Here is a 21,890-nt window from a genome sequence, read left to right as displayed (position 1 = left end):
AGACTCATCTTTGTATCAGAATTCAAGATCTGATCTCACTTTTCCCTAGAATCAACCAAATCCTTCATTCTATGGGTCAGAAATCTCAGTCCCTGATACTAATAAAATGCAGTGACTCTGTAGAGAAATGCCTGCAAACAAGTGACGAAAGGCAATTTTTCTGCAGAATTTTAGCACATCTTTCAACCGCTTACACTTGTACAGTCCATCATCCCATTGTACACTGACAAACAAGTAACTTCACTAAAGTGATTTCCTCATACTCTCTTATCCTAATTTTGCACAGAGAAAATGCACAACCTACATAAACCAGTGTAAAATCTAGTCTATGTGTACTCATTTGCACTGCGCGTCTTTGTTACACTGTGGGCTTGACTCCAGATGTAAGGGAGACAAGGCTGTTGATGACAGTTTTCAAACATGCATAAATATGAAGAAGTTGGTGGTAATAAGAAACAGTGCCTAGTGATTTCTCTGGGATTTTTTTATATTCCCAGCTTTTGGAAATTGAAACCCTTCTGTTCAAGTCCCTCTTACGTGAACCTTTTCTAGCAACATTCAATGACTCACTAACCAAATCAGTAACTGGCATTCTCCCATGGTTAAAAACTCACGGGATGTTCTTAAGAACAGCAGCTAAAGATTTTTCCACCATGGCAAGCTTTTGCATCCAATGTACAAAAGGACCAAATTTGACATGTTAGCACTTAGTTAACCATTCCAAATAACAGGCCTCCATTTCACAAAAAAATGGACAACAACCCCACAGGACAATCTAGCTAATCATTTACAAACACAAGAAAAATTAATCTTATGATTCCAACATTTCATTCCAAATCTCTCAAATGTTGCACCAGATACAACTGGTTTCTCTCTCTGTCCAGTTACACTTTTATACAGAGCAAGTCAGAATAAACCTTTAATTTAGCAAAACATTGCTGTGTCTTTTGAAAGACTGCCTAGATGTCGGGTGAACTACAATGAAGAGAGATACCATTACCAGCTGAGAATGGTGGCATTTCTGGCATGCCAGATGTTGTGGATCTTGAAGAAAGAGGCTTCGTTTCACCTAAATCCGAAAAGATATCTTGTGTTAAAAGGCTTAATTGCCTCAGAGCTACTATGGATAGCACAGGACTCAGCAGACAAATGTTGCATTGTTAAAATGGAAGCACAGGGAAATTTGCTTGCAAATCAGCTAGGCATGTGTCTCATGAAGTGTTAGGATGGTGTGGAAGTCAATGTGGAAACCACGTGACCTAGTTATTCATACTAATGAGAATACTTATTAATACTTAATAATCTTAACATTAAGAATTGTAGGTAGTAAGAGAACACCTTTTGATCCAGAAAACAGTCAGTGGGCCAGCCAACATACAGCTAGCCAAAACAGCCTTTTCATAGAAACATTACACAAAAATATATGTTAAGTGCTTAATTCCCTCTCACAGATAAGTTCTCTCAGCACAGGAAAAAAACCCCAAAACTGAGAAAGGTCTACAGCTGGGAACCTCAATAATGAGAAAACCAAACCCAACCAACTAAATGGAACCCACCTCTATGTCCCCGATCCTCCATCTACAAAGATGAATGATGAGTGCAGATGAGAATCTAGTTAATGGCAGCAATAAGTGGTATGAATTACTGGGATGGTGACAACTAAAGCAACGCAAAGCTTCCAAAAATAGCAGCAAGGATAAAAATGAAAAGAAAATCTTTACAACTAAATAAAATCATCTTATCAATTTTACCCAGTGCCGTTTCTAACAACTGAGGTTCTGTAGTAGTTACGGGCATGGATATTTCCAACTCAGTAATATCTCTAGCTGCAGAAAAAAAAAAAGTAAATACACTTGAGAGATAACTTCATGTAAATAAATTAAGAAGGAAGGTTTGGGGGACAGAACTTTTACCTTCCACTGCTCTGCAGAGGAATTCTTTTTTATTATTATTTCTTTATTTACAGAATTAACCTTCTTTTTTCTAAGTATTTTAAATACCCTCACGAACTACTTAGCCGAAGATGTTATTCTCGTTTTCCCATGTGTGTAAATGTTCACAAAGAGTTTGAAAAACAATCTGTATATAGTTTTACATGCATTTGCCTTAAATAGCACCTGAAAAAACAGCTCTACAACTTATACCACATCTTTTCATGAAGTTAAGAATTGTTCAGAAAATTTAGGAAAAATTGTCATTTCAGGAGATTAAAGTCTCTCGGTACCACTTCATTAAGTCACTTAGCTCTATGCAGTTTCTCAATTTCAGCCAATTTCTTTCAGTCAGATTTGGGCCCAGGTATCCTATATAACAGAATGACCTAACTTGATTTAAAATTATTGCCTGGGAGTAGGATGCTTTATAGAACAGTGCAGCAAAACTGAACTTTTGAAAACTGTATTGGGATGCCAAGAACCCGTAGGTTATACAGCAGAGAATGTAATAAAGTTTTGAGCAATGAACTGCTTTCCTTTCCCCTCCACCTCCTCCTACCCCTTCCCCATTGCCCTCACCTCTTATGCACATACTTCAAGAAATGCTTAAAAAACTTAAGCATCCTCAAATATCAAAGGCTACAGGAAAACCAACCTATCTTCAAAGCTGTAACCCAAAGTATAGCTTAGTTGGAAAGGTCTGGCCTGAGATGTGTTTACTTTCTTATTTTAAGACAATACATAGGAAAAAATCACAGCAAAATGTATACGGACATGGAAAAACAGACAGAAAGAGAGAAAGATAACAATCTTATCACTAAAAAGTATATCTTACTTGACTGTAACTGCCTTGCAAATTTTGAATCTTTTCTTGACACACCCATTTGATCGATACTGCATTATTCAGGCTCTGTAAGCTAGCTGCAGTATTGCTTTAAACCTGTGCTGTGCCTGATCCCAGGAATTAGGATGCTGTTACAGGATTTGAAAAACTAACACATAGGGCAACACCCAATGCAAGAACTATGGAATAAATATAGAAATCATCAACATGGAAGCAGTAGTAAACTTTTCAACACCAACCAACCAAACAAAAGGGTATGCTTCTGAAGTAATATTACTGTAATTTACCAGTGTCTGGTATTTCTGAAGCTGTAAAAGTTTGGGGAGTAGAAGTTACATGAAGGAAGCCATGTGAAGCTGGAAAATAAAAACAAAAATCATTCTGCATTGTTTTGAAGTGACAAGAACCATCATGCAACAGCATCATATTCTTTCATGAGCTGAAGAAACTTCTAGGAAGTATTTAATACATTAAGTTCTGCAGAAAGGTAGACTCTGAAATTTACAATAACCAATTCAGTATGACTCTAAAACAATTTCCAAAAACATGCATTAGTGCACAGAGAAATAATGCAACTAATGACCAAATTGCTAGCAGAATCGCACAAAAAAAGTTGAACTACAGAGTTAAAAAGGAGAAATACAAGGCCGCTCCAAAAAGGAGAACTAATTATGAATAAAAATTAGCAAACTGGAACTGAATGGAATTTTTGTCTAGAATTCCAAGGATCAAGAAGGAGGACATCCTGGTGCTGAAATTGGAGAAGGAAAAAGGATGACAAAGCAGGAACTGTATCAAATGAAACATATAACCTGTCTTTTGTCAGACATGTGAATGGCTGACACTTGCAATCAACTTCCCCCTTTAGTACTGGATTTTCTTCAAAAATTAATTTCTTCCAAAAACATATGCATCAGGCATTACACTATTGGCATGTTAATGAAGTGAAATCTTTCCAGCTGGCTCCGATCTTACTATTTTTTTTTTCTTCTTTTGGTTAACTGTCAGTGGCCCCAGGTAAATAACTAGCTCTTAAAAACTCCTCTATAAAATAAGAGAAACACATCATAGAAATTTTCTAAGGACCAACTAGCCAGTGTCTGAATCTTCAATGATATGTTTTTATAGTGCCAGTTTTGAAATCTGGACACTTAGAAGTATGTCTATGTTTATACAGAAGAGCTACATTTTCAAAAGGTGTTGGAACGTCTGCAGTTTCCATTCATTTCTTAGGACTCTGAGTACTTCAGCAAATCAGGATATTCCACTTACAAAACTCAGGTGAGGACAGGCCTATTTAAATTTAGTGTTTACTGTAAGTTCAATTTAATTTTAAAGCTAATAATTACATGCTGTAGCCAAATATGGAAAAACCTCCAAACTACTAGTTCAATATTTCATATAAAATGTCATAAAGAAACCTGCTATTTGATACAGCACTTTCATACCTGCAGTTATTCTTCATTTATGTCAAACTGAACAAACTATTTAATGAGAGGCACTATGTCTCCTCTGAAAATTCCTAACTGTCAAGAGGATTAATCTTATGAGAAATCATTACCAGATCTGGTTGGTTGCACTTCTGTGGTACCAGATGTTTTGGATCCTGAAGAAACAGGCTGTGTTTCCTCAAAAGCTGAAAAAAGAATCTGAGCTTAAAACGCTGAGAGACCTGTGACTTAATGGATTAGCATCAAATAGCTTAGTGAAGGCTGTGCAATTCCAGATGATGCTGATGCAAAGCTAAGCAAGATGGCAGATGGCCTGAAAGTGAGACGTGAGACAAGTGTGTCATGACAACAGGAGATGATGGCTTGCAATACAATCTTCTGGCCTTGAAATTTGAGTTCCACATGCCTGAAAGAATTCTTATCAGCACGTAGGTTTATCTTATTAAATTTTCTGGGATAAGAGCTGCAGCTATACAAAAAGAAATAAGCTAACGATGAGATAGACAACACTATCTTTAAGCATTTTTTAAGCCAGTGACAAACATGTTTTTCAGCTGGTTACACAGGCACAAGAACGGTGAATGAGCAGCTCTCTGTGAGTGTTGGTAGCCAAGATTCTAAAGCAGATCTTAAAATTACCATTTGCAGATCTAGTGATGCTAAGATAATGGAAAAAAGATCATGGAAATAATCTGGTGATTACCCATCTCTGACTCTCTGGTTTCTGCAGAAGGTAGAGATACAGATTTCAAGGCTGGACTCTGAGTAGCTAAGAGCAAACATGAAAAAAAATTTATGATACTGAGGCAGACACTCTCCTTGCAAGTCGTACAAAATCTAGTTTTTTAACTGTAACTAGCAAGTTTTTGGTTTTTTGAAGGTCTCTTCTTTCCATTAATTTTTACCCCATTCTAACTTTGGCATACATTATCTAATCAGGCTGAATCCATATTACTTATAAGGTTTTTCTTCACAGTGAAGCAGCTACAACCCAAACACAATATATTGGATCTTCACAGTACTTGCAGGTCTGTATAAACTGGTTACTATTATATTATGTATAACTATTTTAAAAGGAGGTGTAGTGGGAAAAGATAAAAAAAGAGTAGTACAATGAAGTCAGTGAAATAATCATGAAAGTTAGTAAACAACATCTTTTATCTGTTATGCTGTAATGAAGACTATTACAAAGATCTTATGGTTATTTCACTTTGAAGTATGGATAACCTGAAATCTGCTTTAATGAAAACAGGGAACCAAGGTGGAAATAGGCATTCTTACCTAAAGGCCATCATGAACGAGTTTCCACCATGTGTAGGTTTTGCACTACGTCCTGCTTCTAAGAAACAGATCCTATTCAACTGTGTGTACAGGCCAGTAAGTACCATTCTTTCCAGTAAACTTATCTGCACTAGTCACTTATGCCCGTTTAGGTTATAATACATTTGAAAGAGAAAATTTCCGTCTGTATTTTTAATCGGTCTTTATCAAGATGAGGTTTTTTGAAAAGCAGTTATACCAGATTTTCAAAATTAAACTTCTCTGAATGCTTGAGATTGAGAAAAACATTCAAACAACATGGTGTAGGATTCATTTTTAATGTAGGCAATATGAATATAAGCCAAAAAGTGAACAGACTTTTATTTCATATATTGGATCTGCTTTCCCATTTACTTTCAATCCAGCTTATCACATTAACAAATCTGATCCCAGGTTACTATCCTGATATAGTTGGACCCAGCAGTTGGACCAGATGATCGTTGCAGGTCCCTTCCAATTGGATTTATTCTATTCTATATTTATAGAGAAGAAAATAATACCAACAAAAGCAGTGTGATTCACAGCTTTTGGCAAAAGCTTCTGTTGTTCCATTTACATACAGAAAGAACTACAAGAGATCTCCCAAAGGCATCAGAACATCGAAGGCATGTTAACAAAGCTATGTTTTCAGAAAGGTTTGAATTCAAAATATATTGACCACACAGAAAGTTTATAAAACAAAGTAGATGTCTCCCTCTGGTGCAATCGAGATAGAAAAATAAAGAAAAAAAAGTCTTTAGGGGAACCAGCGCAGAATACAGGTCACACATTCTTAAACTTCAGAAATTAAATTTGCTTTCTCTGCCGATTTTATGACAGCAGGTGATCAAGGCCACAGAGGCATGGTGGAGAGAAACCTCCTCTGTATGACCCCCTCCTCGCTCTCACAGAATATCTTTGACTTCAGCATTGACTTCATGGGGAGCACAGATGCTCCAGCTAATCCAATGGCTGGGCCCAGCCTCACATAATTAAATCCCACTTTTGCTAAGTGGAAATATTTGGCAGGAATGAAAGACATGAGAACAAAACCAGAATAAATGCTTGAATGAAACATATATTTTGCCTCAACTGTTGTTATTATTTTACCTTTAGCACTGAGACAAACATAGGATTAGGTTATTATTCCCCAGCAGAAAGCAAAAATACTTCACGTTCCTAATAATTTTCAGGTTTTCAGCTACATTTATAGCAAATAGGTCCTTAAATCACCGAATCTCTCTCTCTCTCTCTCCAATACTGCCTCTAACTGGATTTAACCAAACTTCTTTCACTACAGTGAAAACAAGTATGTATCCCCATCCCCTTAAACATATCTGGGAAAGAGCTGTCAAAAGTGGTAGCAAATTAAGAACAAATTGTAAAGACCATTTTCCTGTTCTTGAGAATTTGGTTCAAATACGCATTTCAAGAAGTAAGAGCTGATCCCGGAAATGCTTTTAAAATTTGGCAGACTGCATTAAGTAAAAGTGTGCTGTCTAAATAAACAAGCACTATTATATGATAACTTCTTGACTAATGCTTAATGAAATATAAATCCATATTGATTCAAGGTCACTCCAGTTAAGTAGTGTAATAGCTGTTTATATAGATAGCAGCAACAAGCAGCTGTTTCGGTAGAAAGGGATATTTTTGACTAGCACAATGACACAGTGTAGAGAAATATAGGCCTGTTATAAAAGCAGAGGTTTTGAGAAGGGGAGACACAGGATATGGCTTAGAGGAGTGCAGGCATGGGATGATAAGAGATAGGGACCAGGCTTGGCACTGGAGACCCCATGCCATCAACAGTTCAGTGATGGTCAATTTTAAAAACTGCACAGCTGGAGCTGGACAAAATTTTCTTTAGGGGTAACAACAAGAACACAGAAATAGTATCTAACATACACAAATGGCACCATATATGGTAAATTCAGATGTAAGGTGTCTCACAGCGGAAGAAAGAAAGAAAGAAGAGAGGAGGAAGAAATCATCAACATGAACAGCACATTCTTCCCAGCACAGGACTCCAGATGCTCATAACTTACTGAAACATCCCCACTCATGACCAACACAAGCATGAAATCACCAAGCTTAGGACCCAGAGGTGTAGTGAAAGGGTGTGCAAAACACCAGGAAAAAGGGTAGAAACTAAGAAGTTTGTGCATTACTATTTTAATTATGTTACTGCTATTATTGCGGCTTTTTCTGTATGTAAGCAATCTACCTGCATTAATATTCTTTGTTTTATTGTAAGAGTTACATCTAGACTAATGATGATTCTTGAATTAGATAGACTGTTAAGATCTCCATTACACTAACAATAAATTCTTGGCTTTATACACATATACATGTATATGCATATACCTATATGTAAATACATATGTCTATACATATATACATACATATAAATGTGTGTGTATATATATGAAATATATATATTTCATATTCATGAATATGAAATATTTCTTTAAAAAAAAGAAAGAAAAGGTGTGTTTCCTCTTTGCCCATACGAAGATCTTGACCATAACATTATGACCCTAACACAGGTAAAACTATTTTGAAAATGCGAGCAGTGCCATACTTTCTCAAATATCAGGCCTTTCCAAAGTGTCCTGAAGTTCATCACCGAACAAGTAATGAATCCAGAAGTAAGCAAACACTTACAAATATTTAAACCACAACAACCTCTACAAATTATGGCACTATTTTAACCAAATATACAAGTATTTGGCAAACTACATGAAAACCCACAGAACTGATGTTGACTGGAACAGTACCTCAACTCTGAAATACAGTCAGTCTCAGAAGCTCATGGGGTACTTCCAAGAAAATTACAAAACTAAGAGTACAGATCTTAGCTAAGTATGAATTGCCATCATCATTCTAAAGAAAAAAGTTAGCCCATATATCCTCACGAGTTTTTCTTTGTTTGTTTGTTTTTCAAAATGAAGCATTTATCTGGAGCATCCTGTCACAACAATAAAGCAAAACCAGACTTAGAATGAAAAAAGAAATTTGCAAATTTTGTGAAGAAAATTATAATGGCTACCATATTTTACTTACAGAATGATATTATTGCAGCTGAAGCATTAAAATCTACCAGCCACAGAAACCACAAAAGAATTAGATAATTTTCCACTGAAATTTATTTGAATTTACAAAGAAAGTAATTACCAAGTTCTGTCAATGGACTTTTTGGAGCATCAGAGATTCTGGATCCAGAAGGAAGTGGCTGTATTTCATTAGAAACTATGATAAAAGAAATAATCAAGGCTTTACTTGATTAAGAATATTACACGACACAGTATGGAACTATATTTTGGCTTATAAACCAGTCACTCCTGAAACCAATGATATTTAATAAGAAAGAAAAAAAGTAGTTACAACCTAGAAAAAAAACACATAACTTTTTCACTTAAAAAGCTGTGTGGAATATGAATGAAATCACCTTTTCCCTAATCATAATATAAAGACCTACCAATTACAGGAATTTGATAACGAACGTCCATCAGTAACTATGACCTAGTTTGAAATTAAGCAGTTAAATTTCATCTTGATTAGATTTCATCTTTTAATCTTTAAAAGCATGGCAAAAAACAAGCAAGGTTGATTATGCCTAAAAAAAACCTGATTAAATTTAGAATGAAAATTAGATTGACTGATGGTTTAGCTTTGGTAAATTCTGGAAATCTGCTTGCAACTGTAAATGAAAAAAGGTAAAAGAGAGAGTACGACATTAACATGAATCAACAGGATTATGTAAAAATATGTTTGTTGAGAAGCATTAGGAGTCCTCTTCATGGGAAGATCTGTATTTCAGTCCTGCAAATGCTGATGATCTTTTCCTTTATCATACATCATCCTGTATGTATGCCATCCGTGCTTTAGAAAAATCTAATCTAAATTTAAAAAAAACAAAAATGAAAAACAACTTCAAGTTTAAATTTGTGTTCATAATTTTGCATGGTTTGGGGATTAAAATACAGGCAACAAAATCAACATTGGACAATTTGGAATTCTGAATGCAAGAAGTAAGTAGATGCTGCTCCAAATCACAAAACTAACAATACTACTACTTAAATCAGAAATCTCTCATTCTAAGACATTTCTATGAAAAAATCAGTAGAGTTCTTTTTTCCTCCAGGACAAATACAATTATATCATTCACATGCAATATAAAATTTTCCTTTTGCATCATGTTGATGCTACCTAAATGACCCTGTCATCAGAAGAAAATCAAGGAGGTAATTATTTCCATTCTATCACTGAGATTAATTTTACTGATGGAAATTTTATGTGATGTCAATCATGCAGATCACATAGACAGAAAGCCTTATTTTGAAAAATAAAATTGAATCACCCAGTCAAATCTACTAGCAATAATCATATGTATAACAGCCACAGTTCAGCCAGCGGTAGATGCATCCTGCTTTACATTTCATGTGTGAGTTGCTGGAAACACAAAGGGAATCAGAAATTTTTAATTAGGACTTCATTTGGAGTCAATACAAAGGGGATGCAGCAAGTAGTAGCAAAATTCTGCTGGAGATGAAAAAAGCATTTAATGTACAAAGAAGGTAAAAAGCAGCAAAATTAGTTACCCAGTATGCTTTGAGTTTGCACCAATTCGGGTTTAGGTGTTGATTTTAATTCCTCAGGTCCATGTTTTTTCTCAGCCTGGGCTAGAAGAAAGAAGCTTTATTTAATTTAGAATCCCTCTGAGCTTTTCTTTATCTACTGCCCAAAGCTCATTGCCTTTTTTACCATTTTTGCCACCTGATTAGAATAATTTCTGCAGCAGCTCAACCCCATCATGATTAATATTTTTTTTTTGTTTTAGATGTGAAGTCTATATGATGTTCTGGATTTATTTTGTTGCAGTTTTACATAAGCAAAGGAAAATATAAGACACAAAGAGCAAAGCTAAGATCAGAAGCTCACACTGTAATTCTGTTACAGCCTCCCATATTCATTATGATACACATTATAAACAAGATCCATTACATCACAAAGTGTATTTACAAATATTTTCCCTGGTATTTTGGATTTTTTTTAATCCTTCTAGTACAAAAATTATCAGGAAAAGAATAAAGATTCACCTACAATACCTTAGCTCTTTCATTTTTCTAGGAATAATATAATAGGCTTTTGACTTTCATTCATTCTTCTAATTCTACATGTTCAGAGTAAAGCATAGGCAGTTTATTAAACAGCCATTAAATGTACCTAAACTGAATTGCTGATCGTATTTTAATAAACTAGTGCATATTATACTCTTCCAGCTGTTTCACATAACATTTAATTCCTATGGTATGTAAGTCAAGATCACTTCTTTGCTCTCCACCTTGCTGGAGGTCCTATAGCATTTAATCAGTCATACAGTACGCACAACTGGTAATCTCAGATTACAAAATGACAAACCTTATTGATATGGAACACAGGATGGTAAGGTCTCAGCCTTGAATGTGGTAAGAGCATTAATTCCTTCCACAGCGCAAATTGCACAGTATTTAGCATATGTTGGTATTTAGAGATCTTTAATATTGGTGATCAGCATCAATATAGCACAAAGCTTTAGTACTCATTCAGTTTAATAAAAGATCACTTTCTTTTTGAGAAACAATAGAATGGAATTACTTTTTTTTTTTTCCAGCATGCTCTCCACGCTTTTACCACAATCTACTGAGCATGTTTCAAACAAGAACTGATTATGTAGGTTTCTAAGCTGCTTATTTCATTTCCCAAAGAAAACATGCTGTTTTCTAGATTCTAAATAGTTACATAGATGCTACTACAGTTACAACCATTATACTATTTTCTGTTTTGGAGTATGGTGCTTTTCAGTGCCACAAAAGCTGGAATCTCCACAGACTCAATTCAGCTTTTACTAAGTCAGTTACTGTGCTGTTAACTGTCACCAGTGGAAAGAGGATTTTGCTCTACAGAGAAGTTAAAGCAATTTATCTCTATGAAGCTTGTGGGAGAAAATTCACCCATAAGAGACCCCGAAACAACAACTAACAAACCCATACCTCAGAAGTACCTCAGAAGTACTTCAAAAGCTAGCATTTCTTATTGGTGAAATGTAATAATGAAAAAAAAAAAAACAACAAAAAACAAACCACCACAAACTCCGCAAAAGCAAATACAGAAATTTAGAACTCATTATGCTTGTTTTTTTTTTTTTAGAGGTCAGATGGTTTGTACTTATATGAAGCATGTCTCTTGTCAGCTGAGTTAGCTGAGCAAGCTGAACAAGAAAAAGCGTGCCTAGAATTGGGGCAAAAGAAAACAGGCTCTCCTCTGTTTTGCACAGAACATCGTAGGGATGGCGTGAAACAGCAGCAGACATCTTTTTAAAAAAAAGATACAGGAAGCAGAAAGTTTAGGCTTTAAAAGCTAAATCAGAGAAAAAGAGAGAAATGCCTCTGACTTTTCCAGGGCACCGGGTAAACTGGTCTTAATGTGCTGGTTCAGTGGTAGCTGCAAAGTAAATGGTTAATATGACCAAGCAAGGTAAGTTACTTTACTATCACAGCATGGAATATAGCAAGAACGCATTTAGGCAACATTTCTTAAACTATTTTTCCTCTAACTTCTCTTGACCCTCTCATTCATGTTCCTGTCTTCCTCCATAACTGGAATTAAGATATTTTGATGGAAGCAATAATCTCACTCCTTCTCGTATCCCGCGTGAACACAAGGGGAAGCCTTCAGGGGCTAGAAGGAAGACAGGAGGAGCAGAATTTGGGAAACATGGCAACAAAGGAGTTATTCCTACTAAACATTAACCCTAGTTTGGATTCACAGGTGATACTTTTCATTTCAAGCCTATTCTCTATTTCAGAAACCTACTTTGATAAATTTCTGGTACAATCCCTTACATAAAGAAATGCTCTTTTTTTTTTTCTTTTTTATATTAGTTCTTCCATGTCCTAGACAAATGTGCTGATATTTCTAACTATTGGTTAGCTCCAATTTCCCTGTGACGTTAATAAAAAGGCTCACACTTGATTCAACTGAGAGAAAAAATATAGTGGTAGTTTGAGGTATATTAGACAGCATTTTAAAGATTGAAGGGGCGGGGGGGTGGGGTGGGGGGGAAGCATTATGAATTTGTGCTGTTGTGTTAAGAATAAATTAGTCCTAAGTGGAAAATATGGTAACAAGCCTGGCAAAAACAAAGCATGAAAGAGCTTACTAACCAGTCTTTTCATGGAAGTGTATGCCAAGGCAGGTGAGGCCTGAAATTAAGAAAATGATGGGATGCCTGGCTGACAAATACACCAAAAAAAGTTACTGAATCGAATCACATCACAAAACACACCCTTGACAAAGACCCAGTGGAATACTGAGCAGCCCAGCTCATAGAGCCTTTCAGATAATCCACTTGCTGAAATACTTCAAGCTCCTTTCTTCCCTTCTTGCATGACTGATGACATAACGGCTACAGCACACAGCTCCTTTTAAATCAGTGTTCTGTTGCCACTTCTGGCACCAGTCCTTAAACCTTTCACAGCAAATAATTACTATGCCTTACTCAAAGAATCCAGTATGATCTTCAAATAGGGAAGTCTGGATGAAATATAATGAAGTAGAATCTATTGCTAAACTCAATTAGTTGTGCCTATATATATTACCCTGTCTCTCAAATGCAACCCTTGCAAAAGGCCGGTGCCCAGATCTCTAGCTTAAGTTACTTGTGAAAGTCTGGCTCAAATGCCTAAGTATTCAAGTTATTTTTGCATATGCAATGGCTGGACAGAAATTACACTCAAAGAACTTCTTTCTTTTAAAGAATTCACTTTCCTTTCCCTGTTGCCAGCCACCCTCTTTTTTTTTCTCTTTAACCACAATGAATACATTCTTTAATGTAAATAGTGTGACATACTCATACTTTAACATGAGACACTGGTGCTGTGGCCAGCAAAGAATGGTCACCACAGGAGAAGAGACATGGAAGGAAAACCACAGAGGAAGCATGAAGTGGAAGATGAAAATGATTCTAAATATTTCAGTAAACGGTGTGATAGCAATAAGAACATGTTTAGTTGTAACAAATGGTTATATACAATTTGTCACTAAAAAGACAGTACTTGCCAATTATTATCATATGTTACAAAACACTGTGCTATGTCTAGAGATGACAATGTTTATGGTTAGAATTACTGCATGCCAAGTACATAAACATAATTACAGAACACAGAGGAAAGGAAACAGAATGGACTGATTCTGTCCTCCCAAGGTGATGTATCAATTCTTGTGTCAGATTTCATATTGTTTACCTGATTAACCAGTAAATTCCAGCACAAGGAATGATGTATTTTGATTAGATGAATGCAAGCCTGAGCACTAGGATTTTGCAGGACAGATGATTACATAAACTTATGCATTCAGTTCTCACTTTCACAAAATGGCAAAGTTCTGTAAAATGTATTTGTAGATTGCCTGTTCTGCAGTTACTTAGACAAGGTAAATAATTTAGTAAAATAACTGCAGAATTTAAGTCCACAAGAGACCTCAAACTGTAACACACACACAAAAAAAAAGTTGAGAAAAAAATATTCTTTACAGTTTTTTAAAAAGTAACCACACATTTCCAATTAAAAGCAAGCTGTTTATTACACATATGCTAAACTTGTAAAGTTCAGAGCCTCCTTTGATAATAAATTCCCGTGGAGGAGCACCTTTGTTTTCCTCTTAATATTTAGGATGAACACAAAAGAGCTATCCATATGAAGGTTTTGCAGAAAGGAATTGATGGTTAAAACTAGAATTTGGCAAATACACTTATCTATTGAGTGGAAAATAAAATTCTGCAAATATTTCAGAGAAAAAAAAAGATGGATTGTTTAATCTAAAAGATGGTTGTCAATCATTACATGATTTTGCTGCATTACTTCATTCTACATCTCTTTTATTCCCCACATATTCTTTGGGAGGGGTTTTTTTGTTTGTTTGTTGGTTTTAAAGACTGAGTTGTTCTGGTGACATAAAGTATGGCATTAAGGAATAAAATAAATGCAGTCATATTTAAGGGCAGTATCTGTGTGAATCGTGTGATGTCAAAGGAATAATGTGCTATGCTATTTCAGCCAGCCAGGAAATACTTTATAGATGGAATAGAGTAATGTCAGCAAGATCACATGTATGACTAAACTAAACCAAAGCAAACCTTTGCTGTATTATTTCCTCACATTCTTTTTTCATTTTAAAGTCTTGCCACTGTTCAAGCCTCCTTTCTCCCCTTTCAGCAAAGAAGTTGGCAGAAGCCAACTATTGTCTCTAGTGACAGCAGAATCAAGACTTCAGTCTCAGTTATAGGATAAAAGCCAGACTACAGAAGATGAAGAGAGGCCTAGGTCTGCTTAAACAATTCCAAAATGTGGGTGGATAAAGTGGGTGGAAAGTCACTCTCATCATTTGACTCTGAACAATTTAGTTCTCTCCAATCTTCTTGCCTTCAGATTGCAAATGTTAAAATATAGGGTTATACTTGTCATACCACTTGATAAAGTAGTCTATTTATGTTACACTAACTTGTTTTGTAAGTAAATCAAGGCAGTAAATCTTGCGAGTTTTAAAATTTCACTTCATGTTTTTGAACAGTTTAAGAAATTAGCATCTGAGTATGCTCTTTTAAATAAGCAATATTTTTTCAGCCACAAGTAGATGATAAAAAACTTCAGTCTTCCAAATATATAAGTTAGGATATGTTTCACAGACACATAACCTTGAATATGAGTCTAGGATCAAATTTTATATTCCTTTCCCACATATATGAACAGCTCCCATTTACTTTAATAGGACCAGTAAGTCCACAGAGGGAGTGTGGTCAAGATTAATGTGTTCAAAACTGAACTTAAATGGAACATCATGCTGTCATCCTCTGCACCTCAGAAATAGAGCTTGTTACTGTGACTGTTCCGTCTTAATCTCATGCATGTATTTTGCACAGTCATGCTCTTATCCCTAATTTTCTTCTTCATATATTTAATGAAATTCAGAAGTTCAAGGTGCATCACGAGAAAACCTTTGTTTTGCCATTTTTCACAATTTCAAGGTATCCAGAACCCCACAAAGATATGGTTCTGATTCTAGGTGTTTTTATAAACCTAACAATTGTAGCATCTGAAACTTTCCTCCAAAATTAAATTCAGATTTTTATCCACATATACCATTCATGACTACTAATTCAGCTACGTTATCTTCCTGTTTTCCAACCACTGCCTTTAACTGCAGATTAAGCAACACAAAGAAGGATTTTATTTTAGTTTATATATTTGACAAAGATATTCCACAGAGTTTCTAAAAATAGAATTTTCATTACCTGGGAGGGACTGTGGAGAGATTTCTTGAACTTCTGGTGTTTTGGATTCAGCAGGCCATACTTGAGTTTCATTCTTAGCTAAGGGACAAAGACATTAGAGAATAATTGCAAAGCTGTATCATCTGCTCTATCCTACTACAGGTTTATTTCTGTCCCACTTCAGTTTGCCAAAGTAAACCAACATGGATAAATGTGGAAAGATGAGTACCTTTAGGAATCAATGAACTTCCACTGCACAATCAGTACAAGCATCTATCTAGCTATGTTAAACACATGCATTTTTGGTATTGTTTTGTTCATTAAGAGATCCTTTAAAAACAAAATTTACAGCAAATTTAAAAATAAAATTTTAAAATTTAAAATTTAAAAATAAAATTTACAAATAATTACTTTCACTGTGCCAAATAGTTTTCAGTGGTTTTCATTTGTCTAGCATTTGAGCATTAACAGCAAAAATGCTTTTCAAAATTCAAAGATGTAATATAGTTCTAAGCATTATACAAGAACAGTCTAATAAATTTTCAAATACAATGGAATTGTCACACTAGTCATGTCCTTATTTTCCTTTACATTACTTCTAAAAATTACAGTGGTATGACAATAGCCTTCTATTCCAACAGATATAAAAATATTCCAGCAGTGGATATAGGGAAAATTAATTAATTTTGACTTTAGTAATATACCTGTTGGTTTTTTTCCACTGAGGACTAAGGCAATATATTTTGTCTTTTTTTCCTGGACTACTACTCTTTTTAAAAAAACTATTAAGTTTTTGACTAAGTAAATAAACAGAAAAAAAAATATTTTGAGAATTCAATAAATATGATATTCTGTGATGCATTATTTTGACTTTTCTAAATAATACAGAATTAGAATAGTTGCAGTATGTCAGCAAATCATAATTAGTCATAACTTCACACACAGCGCAAGCCTTATTGCATTTTATTATAGTCATACATCATTCCCAGGCATCAGTGAAGGATATCTATATAGATTTGGACAATATGGCTTTCTGTCGATTATTTTATACATTTAAATTACTTCTCAGAGTATTTTTGCTTCCCAGGCAATGACTCTTCCCTGTTTTACACTCCTTTGAAATCCAGTAGTCCCTTGTGCGTACACCCATGTACTTCTCTGGTAAGGAACACGTAGTAAACAGAACAAAACATCACTTGCCTGCACTGGTTATTTTCACAAAGGTGTTTGTATAATCTACCATAAAGAGTGGCTCCAAACTGGCATCACATCAACTATCTATTTTAGACATATCAGAGCATTTAAATTTAGAAGTCCAAGTTCTATGCTCAGCCAACTGAGGAAGTTGGACATCTCTAGGACAACTGAAGCTACCTTTATCTTTTTCCTCATCTTTTGCTCATAGTCACATTCTGCCATTTTTACCGTGCACACTACTGAACCTTATGACCTATCTGAAAACACAACATTTTTTTTCCTGCAGAAAGATATAATTTTACTGGTAGAAAATAAAAACAAATATAAAAGTTCTAGATATTGTAGTCCAAAACTAATATTGGAGGTCTTAAAATATGGTTTACTAAAAGGGGTATGAAAAACCGATTTGTCAAAATATGGTCTACTGAGTTTTAATGGTATCTTTGTTACCTGCACATCATATACATGTTAAAACCAAGCTAGTGATGATAAACACCTTGTTTTCTATGCTTGCTGTTCAAAGACAATGTTAGTAATCAAGTTAACGATGTGATTAATTTTATCATCATGATTGAAAACAGTAATGCTCTGTAATGTAAATACCGTAATTAAGTTTTTCCACTTAGCTTAAACTTTCAGTAGCCACAGATGACGCTAACAATATTTGTCTGTAAAATGCTGGTAAATACTTCCAGATACTAATTTTTAAGGAACTCAGCCTCAGTTCAAACATATTCTTACTCAAACACATTCAAGTATTATTCTACTGTGTCGCTCTACCCTTACACATACACAGTATCTTAACAGGAACAAGTCCTGCTAGTTTACATATCTTTAACAAAAGCCGCAATTAATCTTTTTCCTACAGGTTTCAGGCACATTCACAAGATACACATGAAACCTGTACTAAAATGTTCTAATTTCTGGCTACATTTTTTCATGGATTTAGTTACAGGTAATAAATAAGAATCTTTTTGTGAAACAATTTCTCACATATACTCAACTTCTCACATATACTCAACTCATATAATTAAAATTCACTGAAAATCTGGTCTTTCAAATGGACACAAAAATTTCAATTTTTAAAGACATATATTGAAAGATATAACCTATGAAAAAAAAAAGTTACATTGTAAAACAAAACCAAACCCCTAAAGATTATTAACATGACTGGTTTCCTTTCTTTCCTCTATGGATCAAAGCTACTGCATATTCTTTTAAGTGGCTGCAAAATACCTTAAAAACCTGTTCAGATGTTTTAAAATAAATGAATTTCTATGAATCCTTAATAAGTCCAAGCTAATCATTAATTAAACAAACAGAAAAAAAGAAGGTAAGAGAGGAAAAACAAAAGGACTTTTCTGCTTGCATACATGATCTCACATCGCTACACTTCTGATACTGCTCATGAACAATACAAGCTTAGTTCATTCTGCTTACCCAGTTTTTTCCTGGATGCTTGAGGTATGTCATCTATTGTCAGGAGAGGAGGAAGTTTCTGCTGAGTTTCATTGAGACCTGGGACAATAAGGTGCACTACACACAAAGATGTATGCCATTAATTCCAGCAGAGATGAAAAATACGCAGTCTGCCCTCTGAGATATGTAAGAAACTACTACTGAACCTTTGGGAGTTTAGTCTGAGTATCTGGGAAACGAGTTAGTTCTATTCAGTAATTATCACTCCCATTTGGTGCTATTTCCCCTTTACACCACTCACTGTATTACCATGGTTTCATCACCAATTAATCAGAATTGAAAACAATTCAATACTGGAGCATACAACCCTGGAGTACTGCAGTATCACAGATGCTGGGACATTCTGTCTGGTGGGCCAAGAAGACTCAACACCAAACGAGGTTGATAAGTATCTATTTGATTCACATCAACACATTAAAACTCACACAAAGCAAACTTAAGCCAAAGCTATATAGTTATATAAAGTATTTCCATATATATAAAGGACTAAACACCTTCCTGAATCCAGGAATAAATTGGTCACAAGGTGCATGATGCAGTGAGCCTTTCCTATCTATTTCAGGCAGATCAGTAGTTCACCACACTAAGCACTATATGATAGACTTTTCCCTATTTTCATGTACTAAACCAGTACTGTGTGTTCTTATAGGTCAAACGAGAACAGAAAGCATGAAACTGAATGGCTTGAGGGAAACGGTTATGGCCCAAAATCTAACATCAAGCTCTAATTGCATGGAAGGTTATAATATACATCACTATAGCCTAATATATCAGTAGAGATTTGTGTCTGTAGATCATATGTTATCATACTACCATAAAAAAACCAAAAAGAACAACCCCTGATCTTAATAAGATCTTTGCCACAGAACTTTACTTGAAGTAAAGCCACTTTCTTGGCTTAAACAGTGACAGTATCTTGTTTTAAATACTATGATAATAAAATGATTCTATTTCCCTTAGGCTACATCATCCTTGAACCATCTGTACCACCATAAAATATAACAAATACTGTCTGAACCAGTTGCAAAATACCCTTTGATATGCAAGGAAAGAACTATCAAGATCAAGAAAATTAAAAGTATTTACATAGTTCTAATTTTCAGCCAAAGATGAGGAAAAATAATAAAAATATCTTCTAGTCACCTAATATTGCTCCTGGCAGAGAAGAACTATCCGAAGTTTTTGACTGCGTCCGATTTTGAATAACTGTGGAGACAACACACGGGTATTAGAAAATCATTAAAAAAAAAACAAACAAAAAACAAGAAACAAAACCACACCTGAGACAAGTCTAAGTATTCCGAAAACCTTCCCTCAACTTAATAAGTGGAGATGAGGACACCATCCTAATCTTTTCTGTATTTGCATTCAGTTTAAGAGATTGCAAACTGTGTTTCCTCTACATCATCTCTTAACTGTGCATCTCTTCTTTCCCCTAGCATATCAGTTTTATATGCTTGGTGAAAAATGACATTCCATGCTTATGTTAATATAGGGCCAGCTTCAGGCCATCTCTTTACCCTGCCAATCACAAGTCTTAAAAAAAGATGCATGTGAAGTAAATGCCAGTACAGTCATATTTTAATGGTAATTACCATAATTTGCTTTCCACCACCCTCCAGTGTTTTCCTGTCCCTGAACCGTGAACTACCTCCAAAGAGAGTTTGCTTGATTTTGTCATTTAAAATTATTCACAATACAATTTCTGTTAGCAAGTTTTAATCTGCAGCTCATTTTCTATCAGCTATCTTTAAGTAGTTAATTTCCAAAGATTACACTATTATACTACCTCTCACTACTAGAGAGAAACAGGTATTTCTAAAGGGCATTATGTTTAAGTCTACTGTAGATATCTCACTCCACTGACCAAGGCAAGGAGAAGAAAGGAGTCTAAGTCAATGACTTAGCTGAAGATATCCACCAAAATGTTTGGTAGCATGAATCTTATCCATACTGCTACCCTTCATGCCTGACTATCAAGTTATGCACAGCCGGAGATCAACATACCTGGACAAGCCAGTTGAAAGAGAAAAAGAATGGATACTAGCAGCAATCAGAACTGATTGGTATCCATTCAATGACTCAGCTAAGTCATTGTTTATAACGCGATGTAATAGCTCATTTTATTAAGACATATAGCTTAATAGTATTTATAATTAAAGGATATGGTAGTTTGTAAGGTTCCACCTATTCTAAAAGGAAACTTTCATGACATTCACATCAGTCAGAATATTTTTTTCATTTTAATTTTAAGTTACTCTTGCAGAGCATAAGAATCAATTAAAAAAAAATACAAATTTACCTTGTTTGATTATTGTGACAGGGATCAACTTCTTATTATCACGCAGTGTAAGCTGAGAGAAGAGGGGGAAAAAAAAGCCTTGGGATAACTGCCATAACAGTAATTGAACTTTCTTAGTAACAAAATTAGAGGGCTTTAATCCAATACTGCACCTGCCCCAAGTTAACACCGGATATGGCTCTGGCCCTAGTCACTGAAGGTTACGCTATTGCTTCAATTCCCATGGGCTAGTATAGTAATGTTGCATTTTGATCTCCTTTTTTTCAGCTTGAGATATTTTGCTTCATAAAAACACAGTATTTGACAGCTTAGGAATCCCCAATCCTTTTAAGAATCTCTTGAGCACTCACGGGGGAGTAGTCCAGAAAGCTAAGAAAAGCTGAAATTTAACTACAAGAAAATATCTGAAACATACGCAGTTACAAATTCTGTGACAAATTTGGTCACAGAATATAATTATATTCTCAGGAATAGTATATTTAGAACACAAACTATTCCAGAACCAGGTGTGCATTTGTAAACTATCAGCACTCTTGGGTGCATAGTCTGCTTAAAGTAGATTAACTCAGAGTAGTTTTATTTGGTGAAATTGTTTCCAAAGTATAATTCGCCAGCCACCCATGTTCTTCTCACATTTTTATGCTAAATACTTGGACTTTCCTGCTGTTCACTTGTCTTTGACCTAGATTACTTTTTGCCTAAGTGTGAATCTTTTCCAGCATTTTTATACCATGAAAATAAGGAACACATGAATGGACCTCACATTTATTAAAAGGAAGAAACCAGCTGATCCCAAAGGTTATAAATCAGTATTCACTACCACACATGGGTACTAGGAATCACTTCTGAAAGCTTAATAATACACTCAGGTGGTGAGAGGAGGTAGACTGTAATGCCAGCAATATAAAAATGCTAAATACACTAAAAGTGCATTTTTTTCCCCGGTTATATCTGAGTTACAAGAAAGAAAATAACTCAATTAATTACCTCTCTGTGTTAAATATACACTACTAAAGTCAGAATCAGTTAATGTTCATTTTGCACTTCATGACATCTGGTCTACTTCATGTGA

General features: G+C 35.0%; 1 protein-coding gene across 1 annotated transcript; it reads right to left on the bottom strand.

The window, feature by feature from the left end:
* Positions 1–10,132: 10,132 nt before the first annotated feature.
* Positions 10,133–20,870, bottom strand: LOC104076058 (target of Nesh-SH3-like; the record flags this gene model as incomplete). The annotated part of the gene is made up of 5 exons (XM_009576775.1): positions 10,133–10,213; positions 15,862–15,939; positions 18,478–18,573; positions 19,660–19,722; positions 20,819–20,870. Coding segments are annotated over 5 exons (370 nt in total), but the record flags the coding sequence as incomplete, so codon positions are not given.
* Positions 20,871–21,890: the final 1,020 nt, after the last annotated feature.

This window comes from Fulmarus glacialis, unplaced genomic scaffold, assembly GCF_000690835.1.
Source record: "Fulmarus glacialis isolate BGI_N327 unplaced genomic scaffold, ASM69083v1 Scaffold33844, whole genome shotgun sequence".
Taxonomy (NCBI): Eukaryota; Metazoa; Chordata; class Aves; order Procellariiformes; family Procellariidae; genus Fulmarus; species Fulmarus glacialis.
The sequence above is the reverse complement of the archived record's forward strand: the minus strand, read 5'-3'. Positions and strand labels throughout refer to the sequence as shown.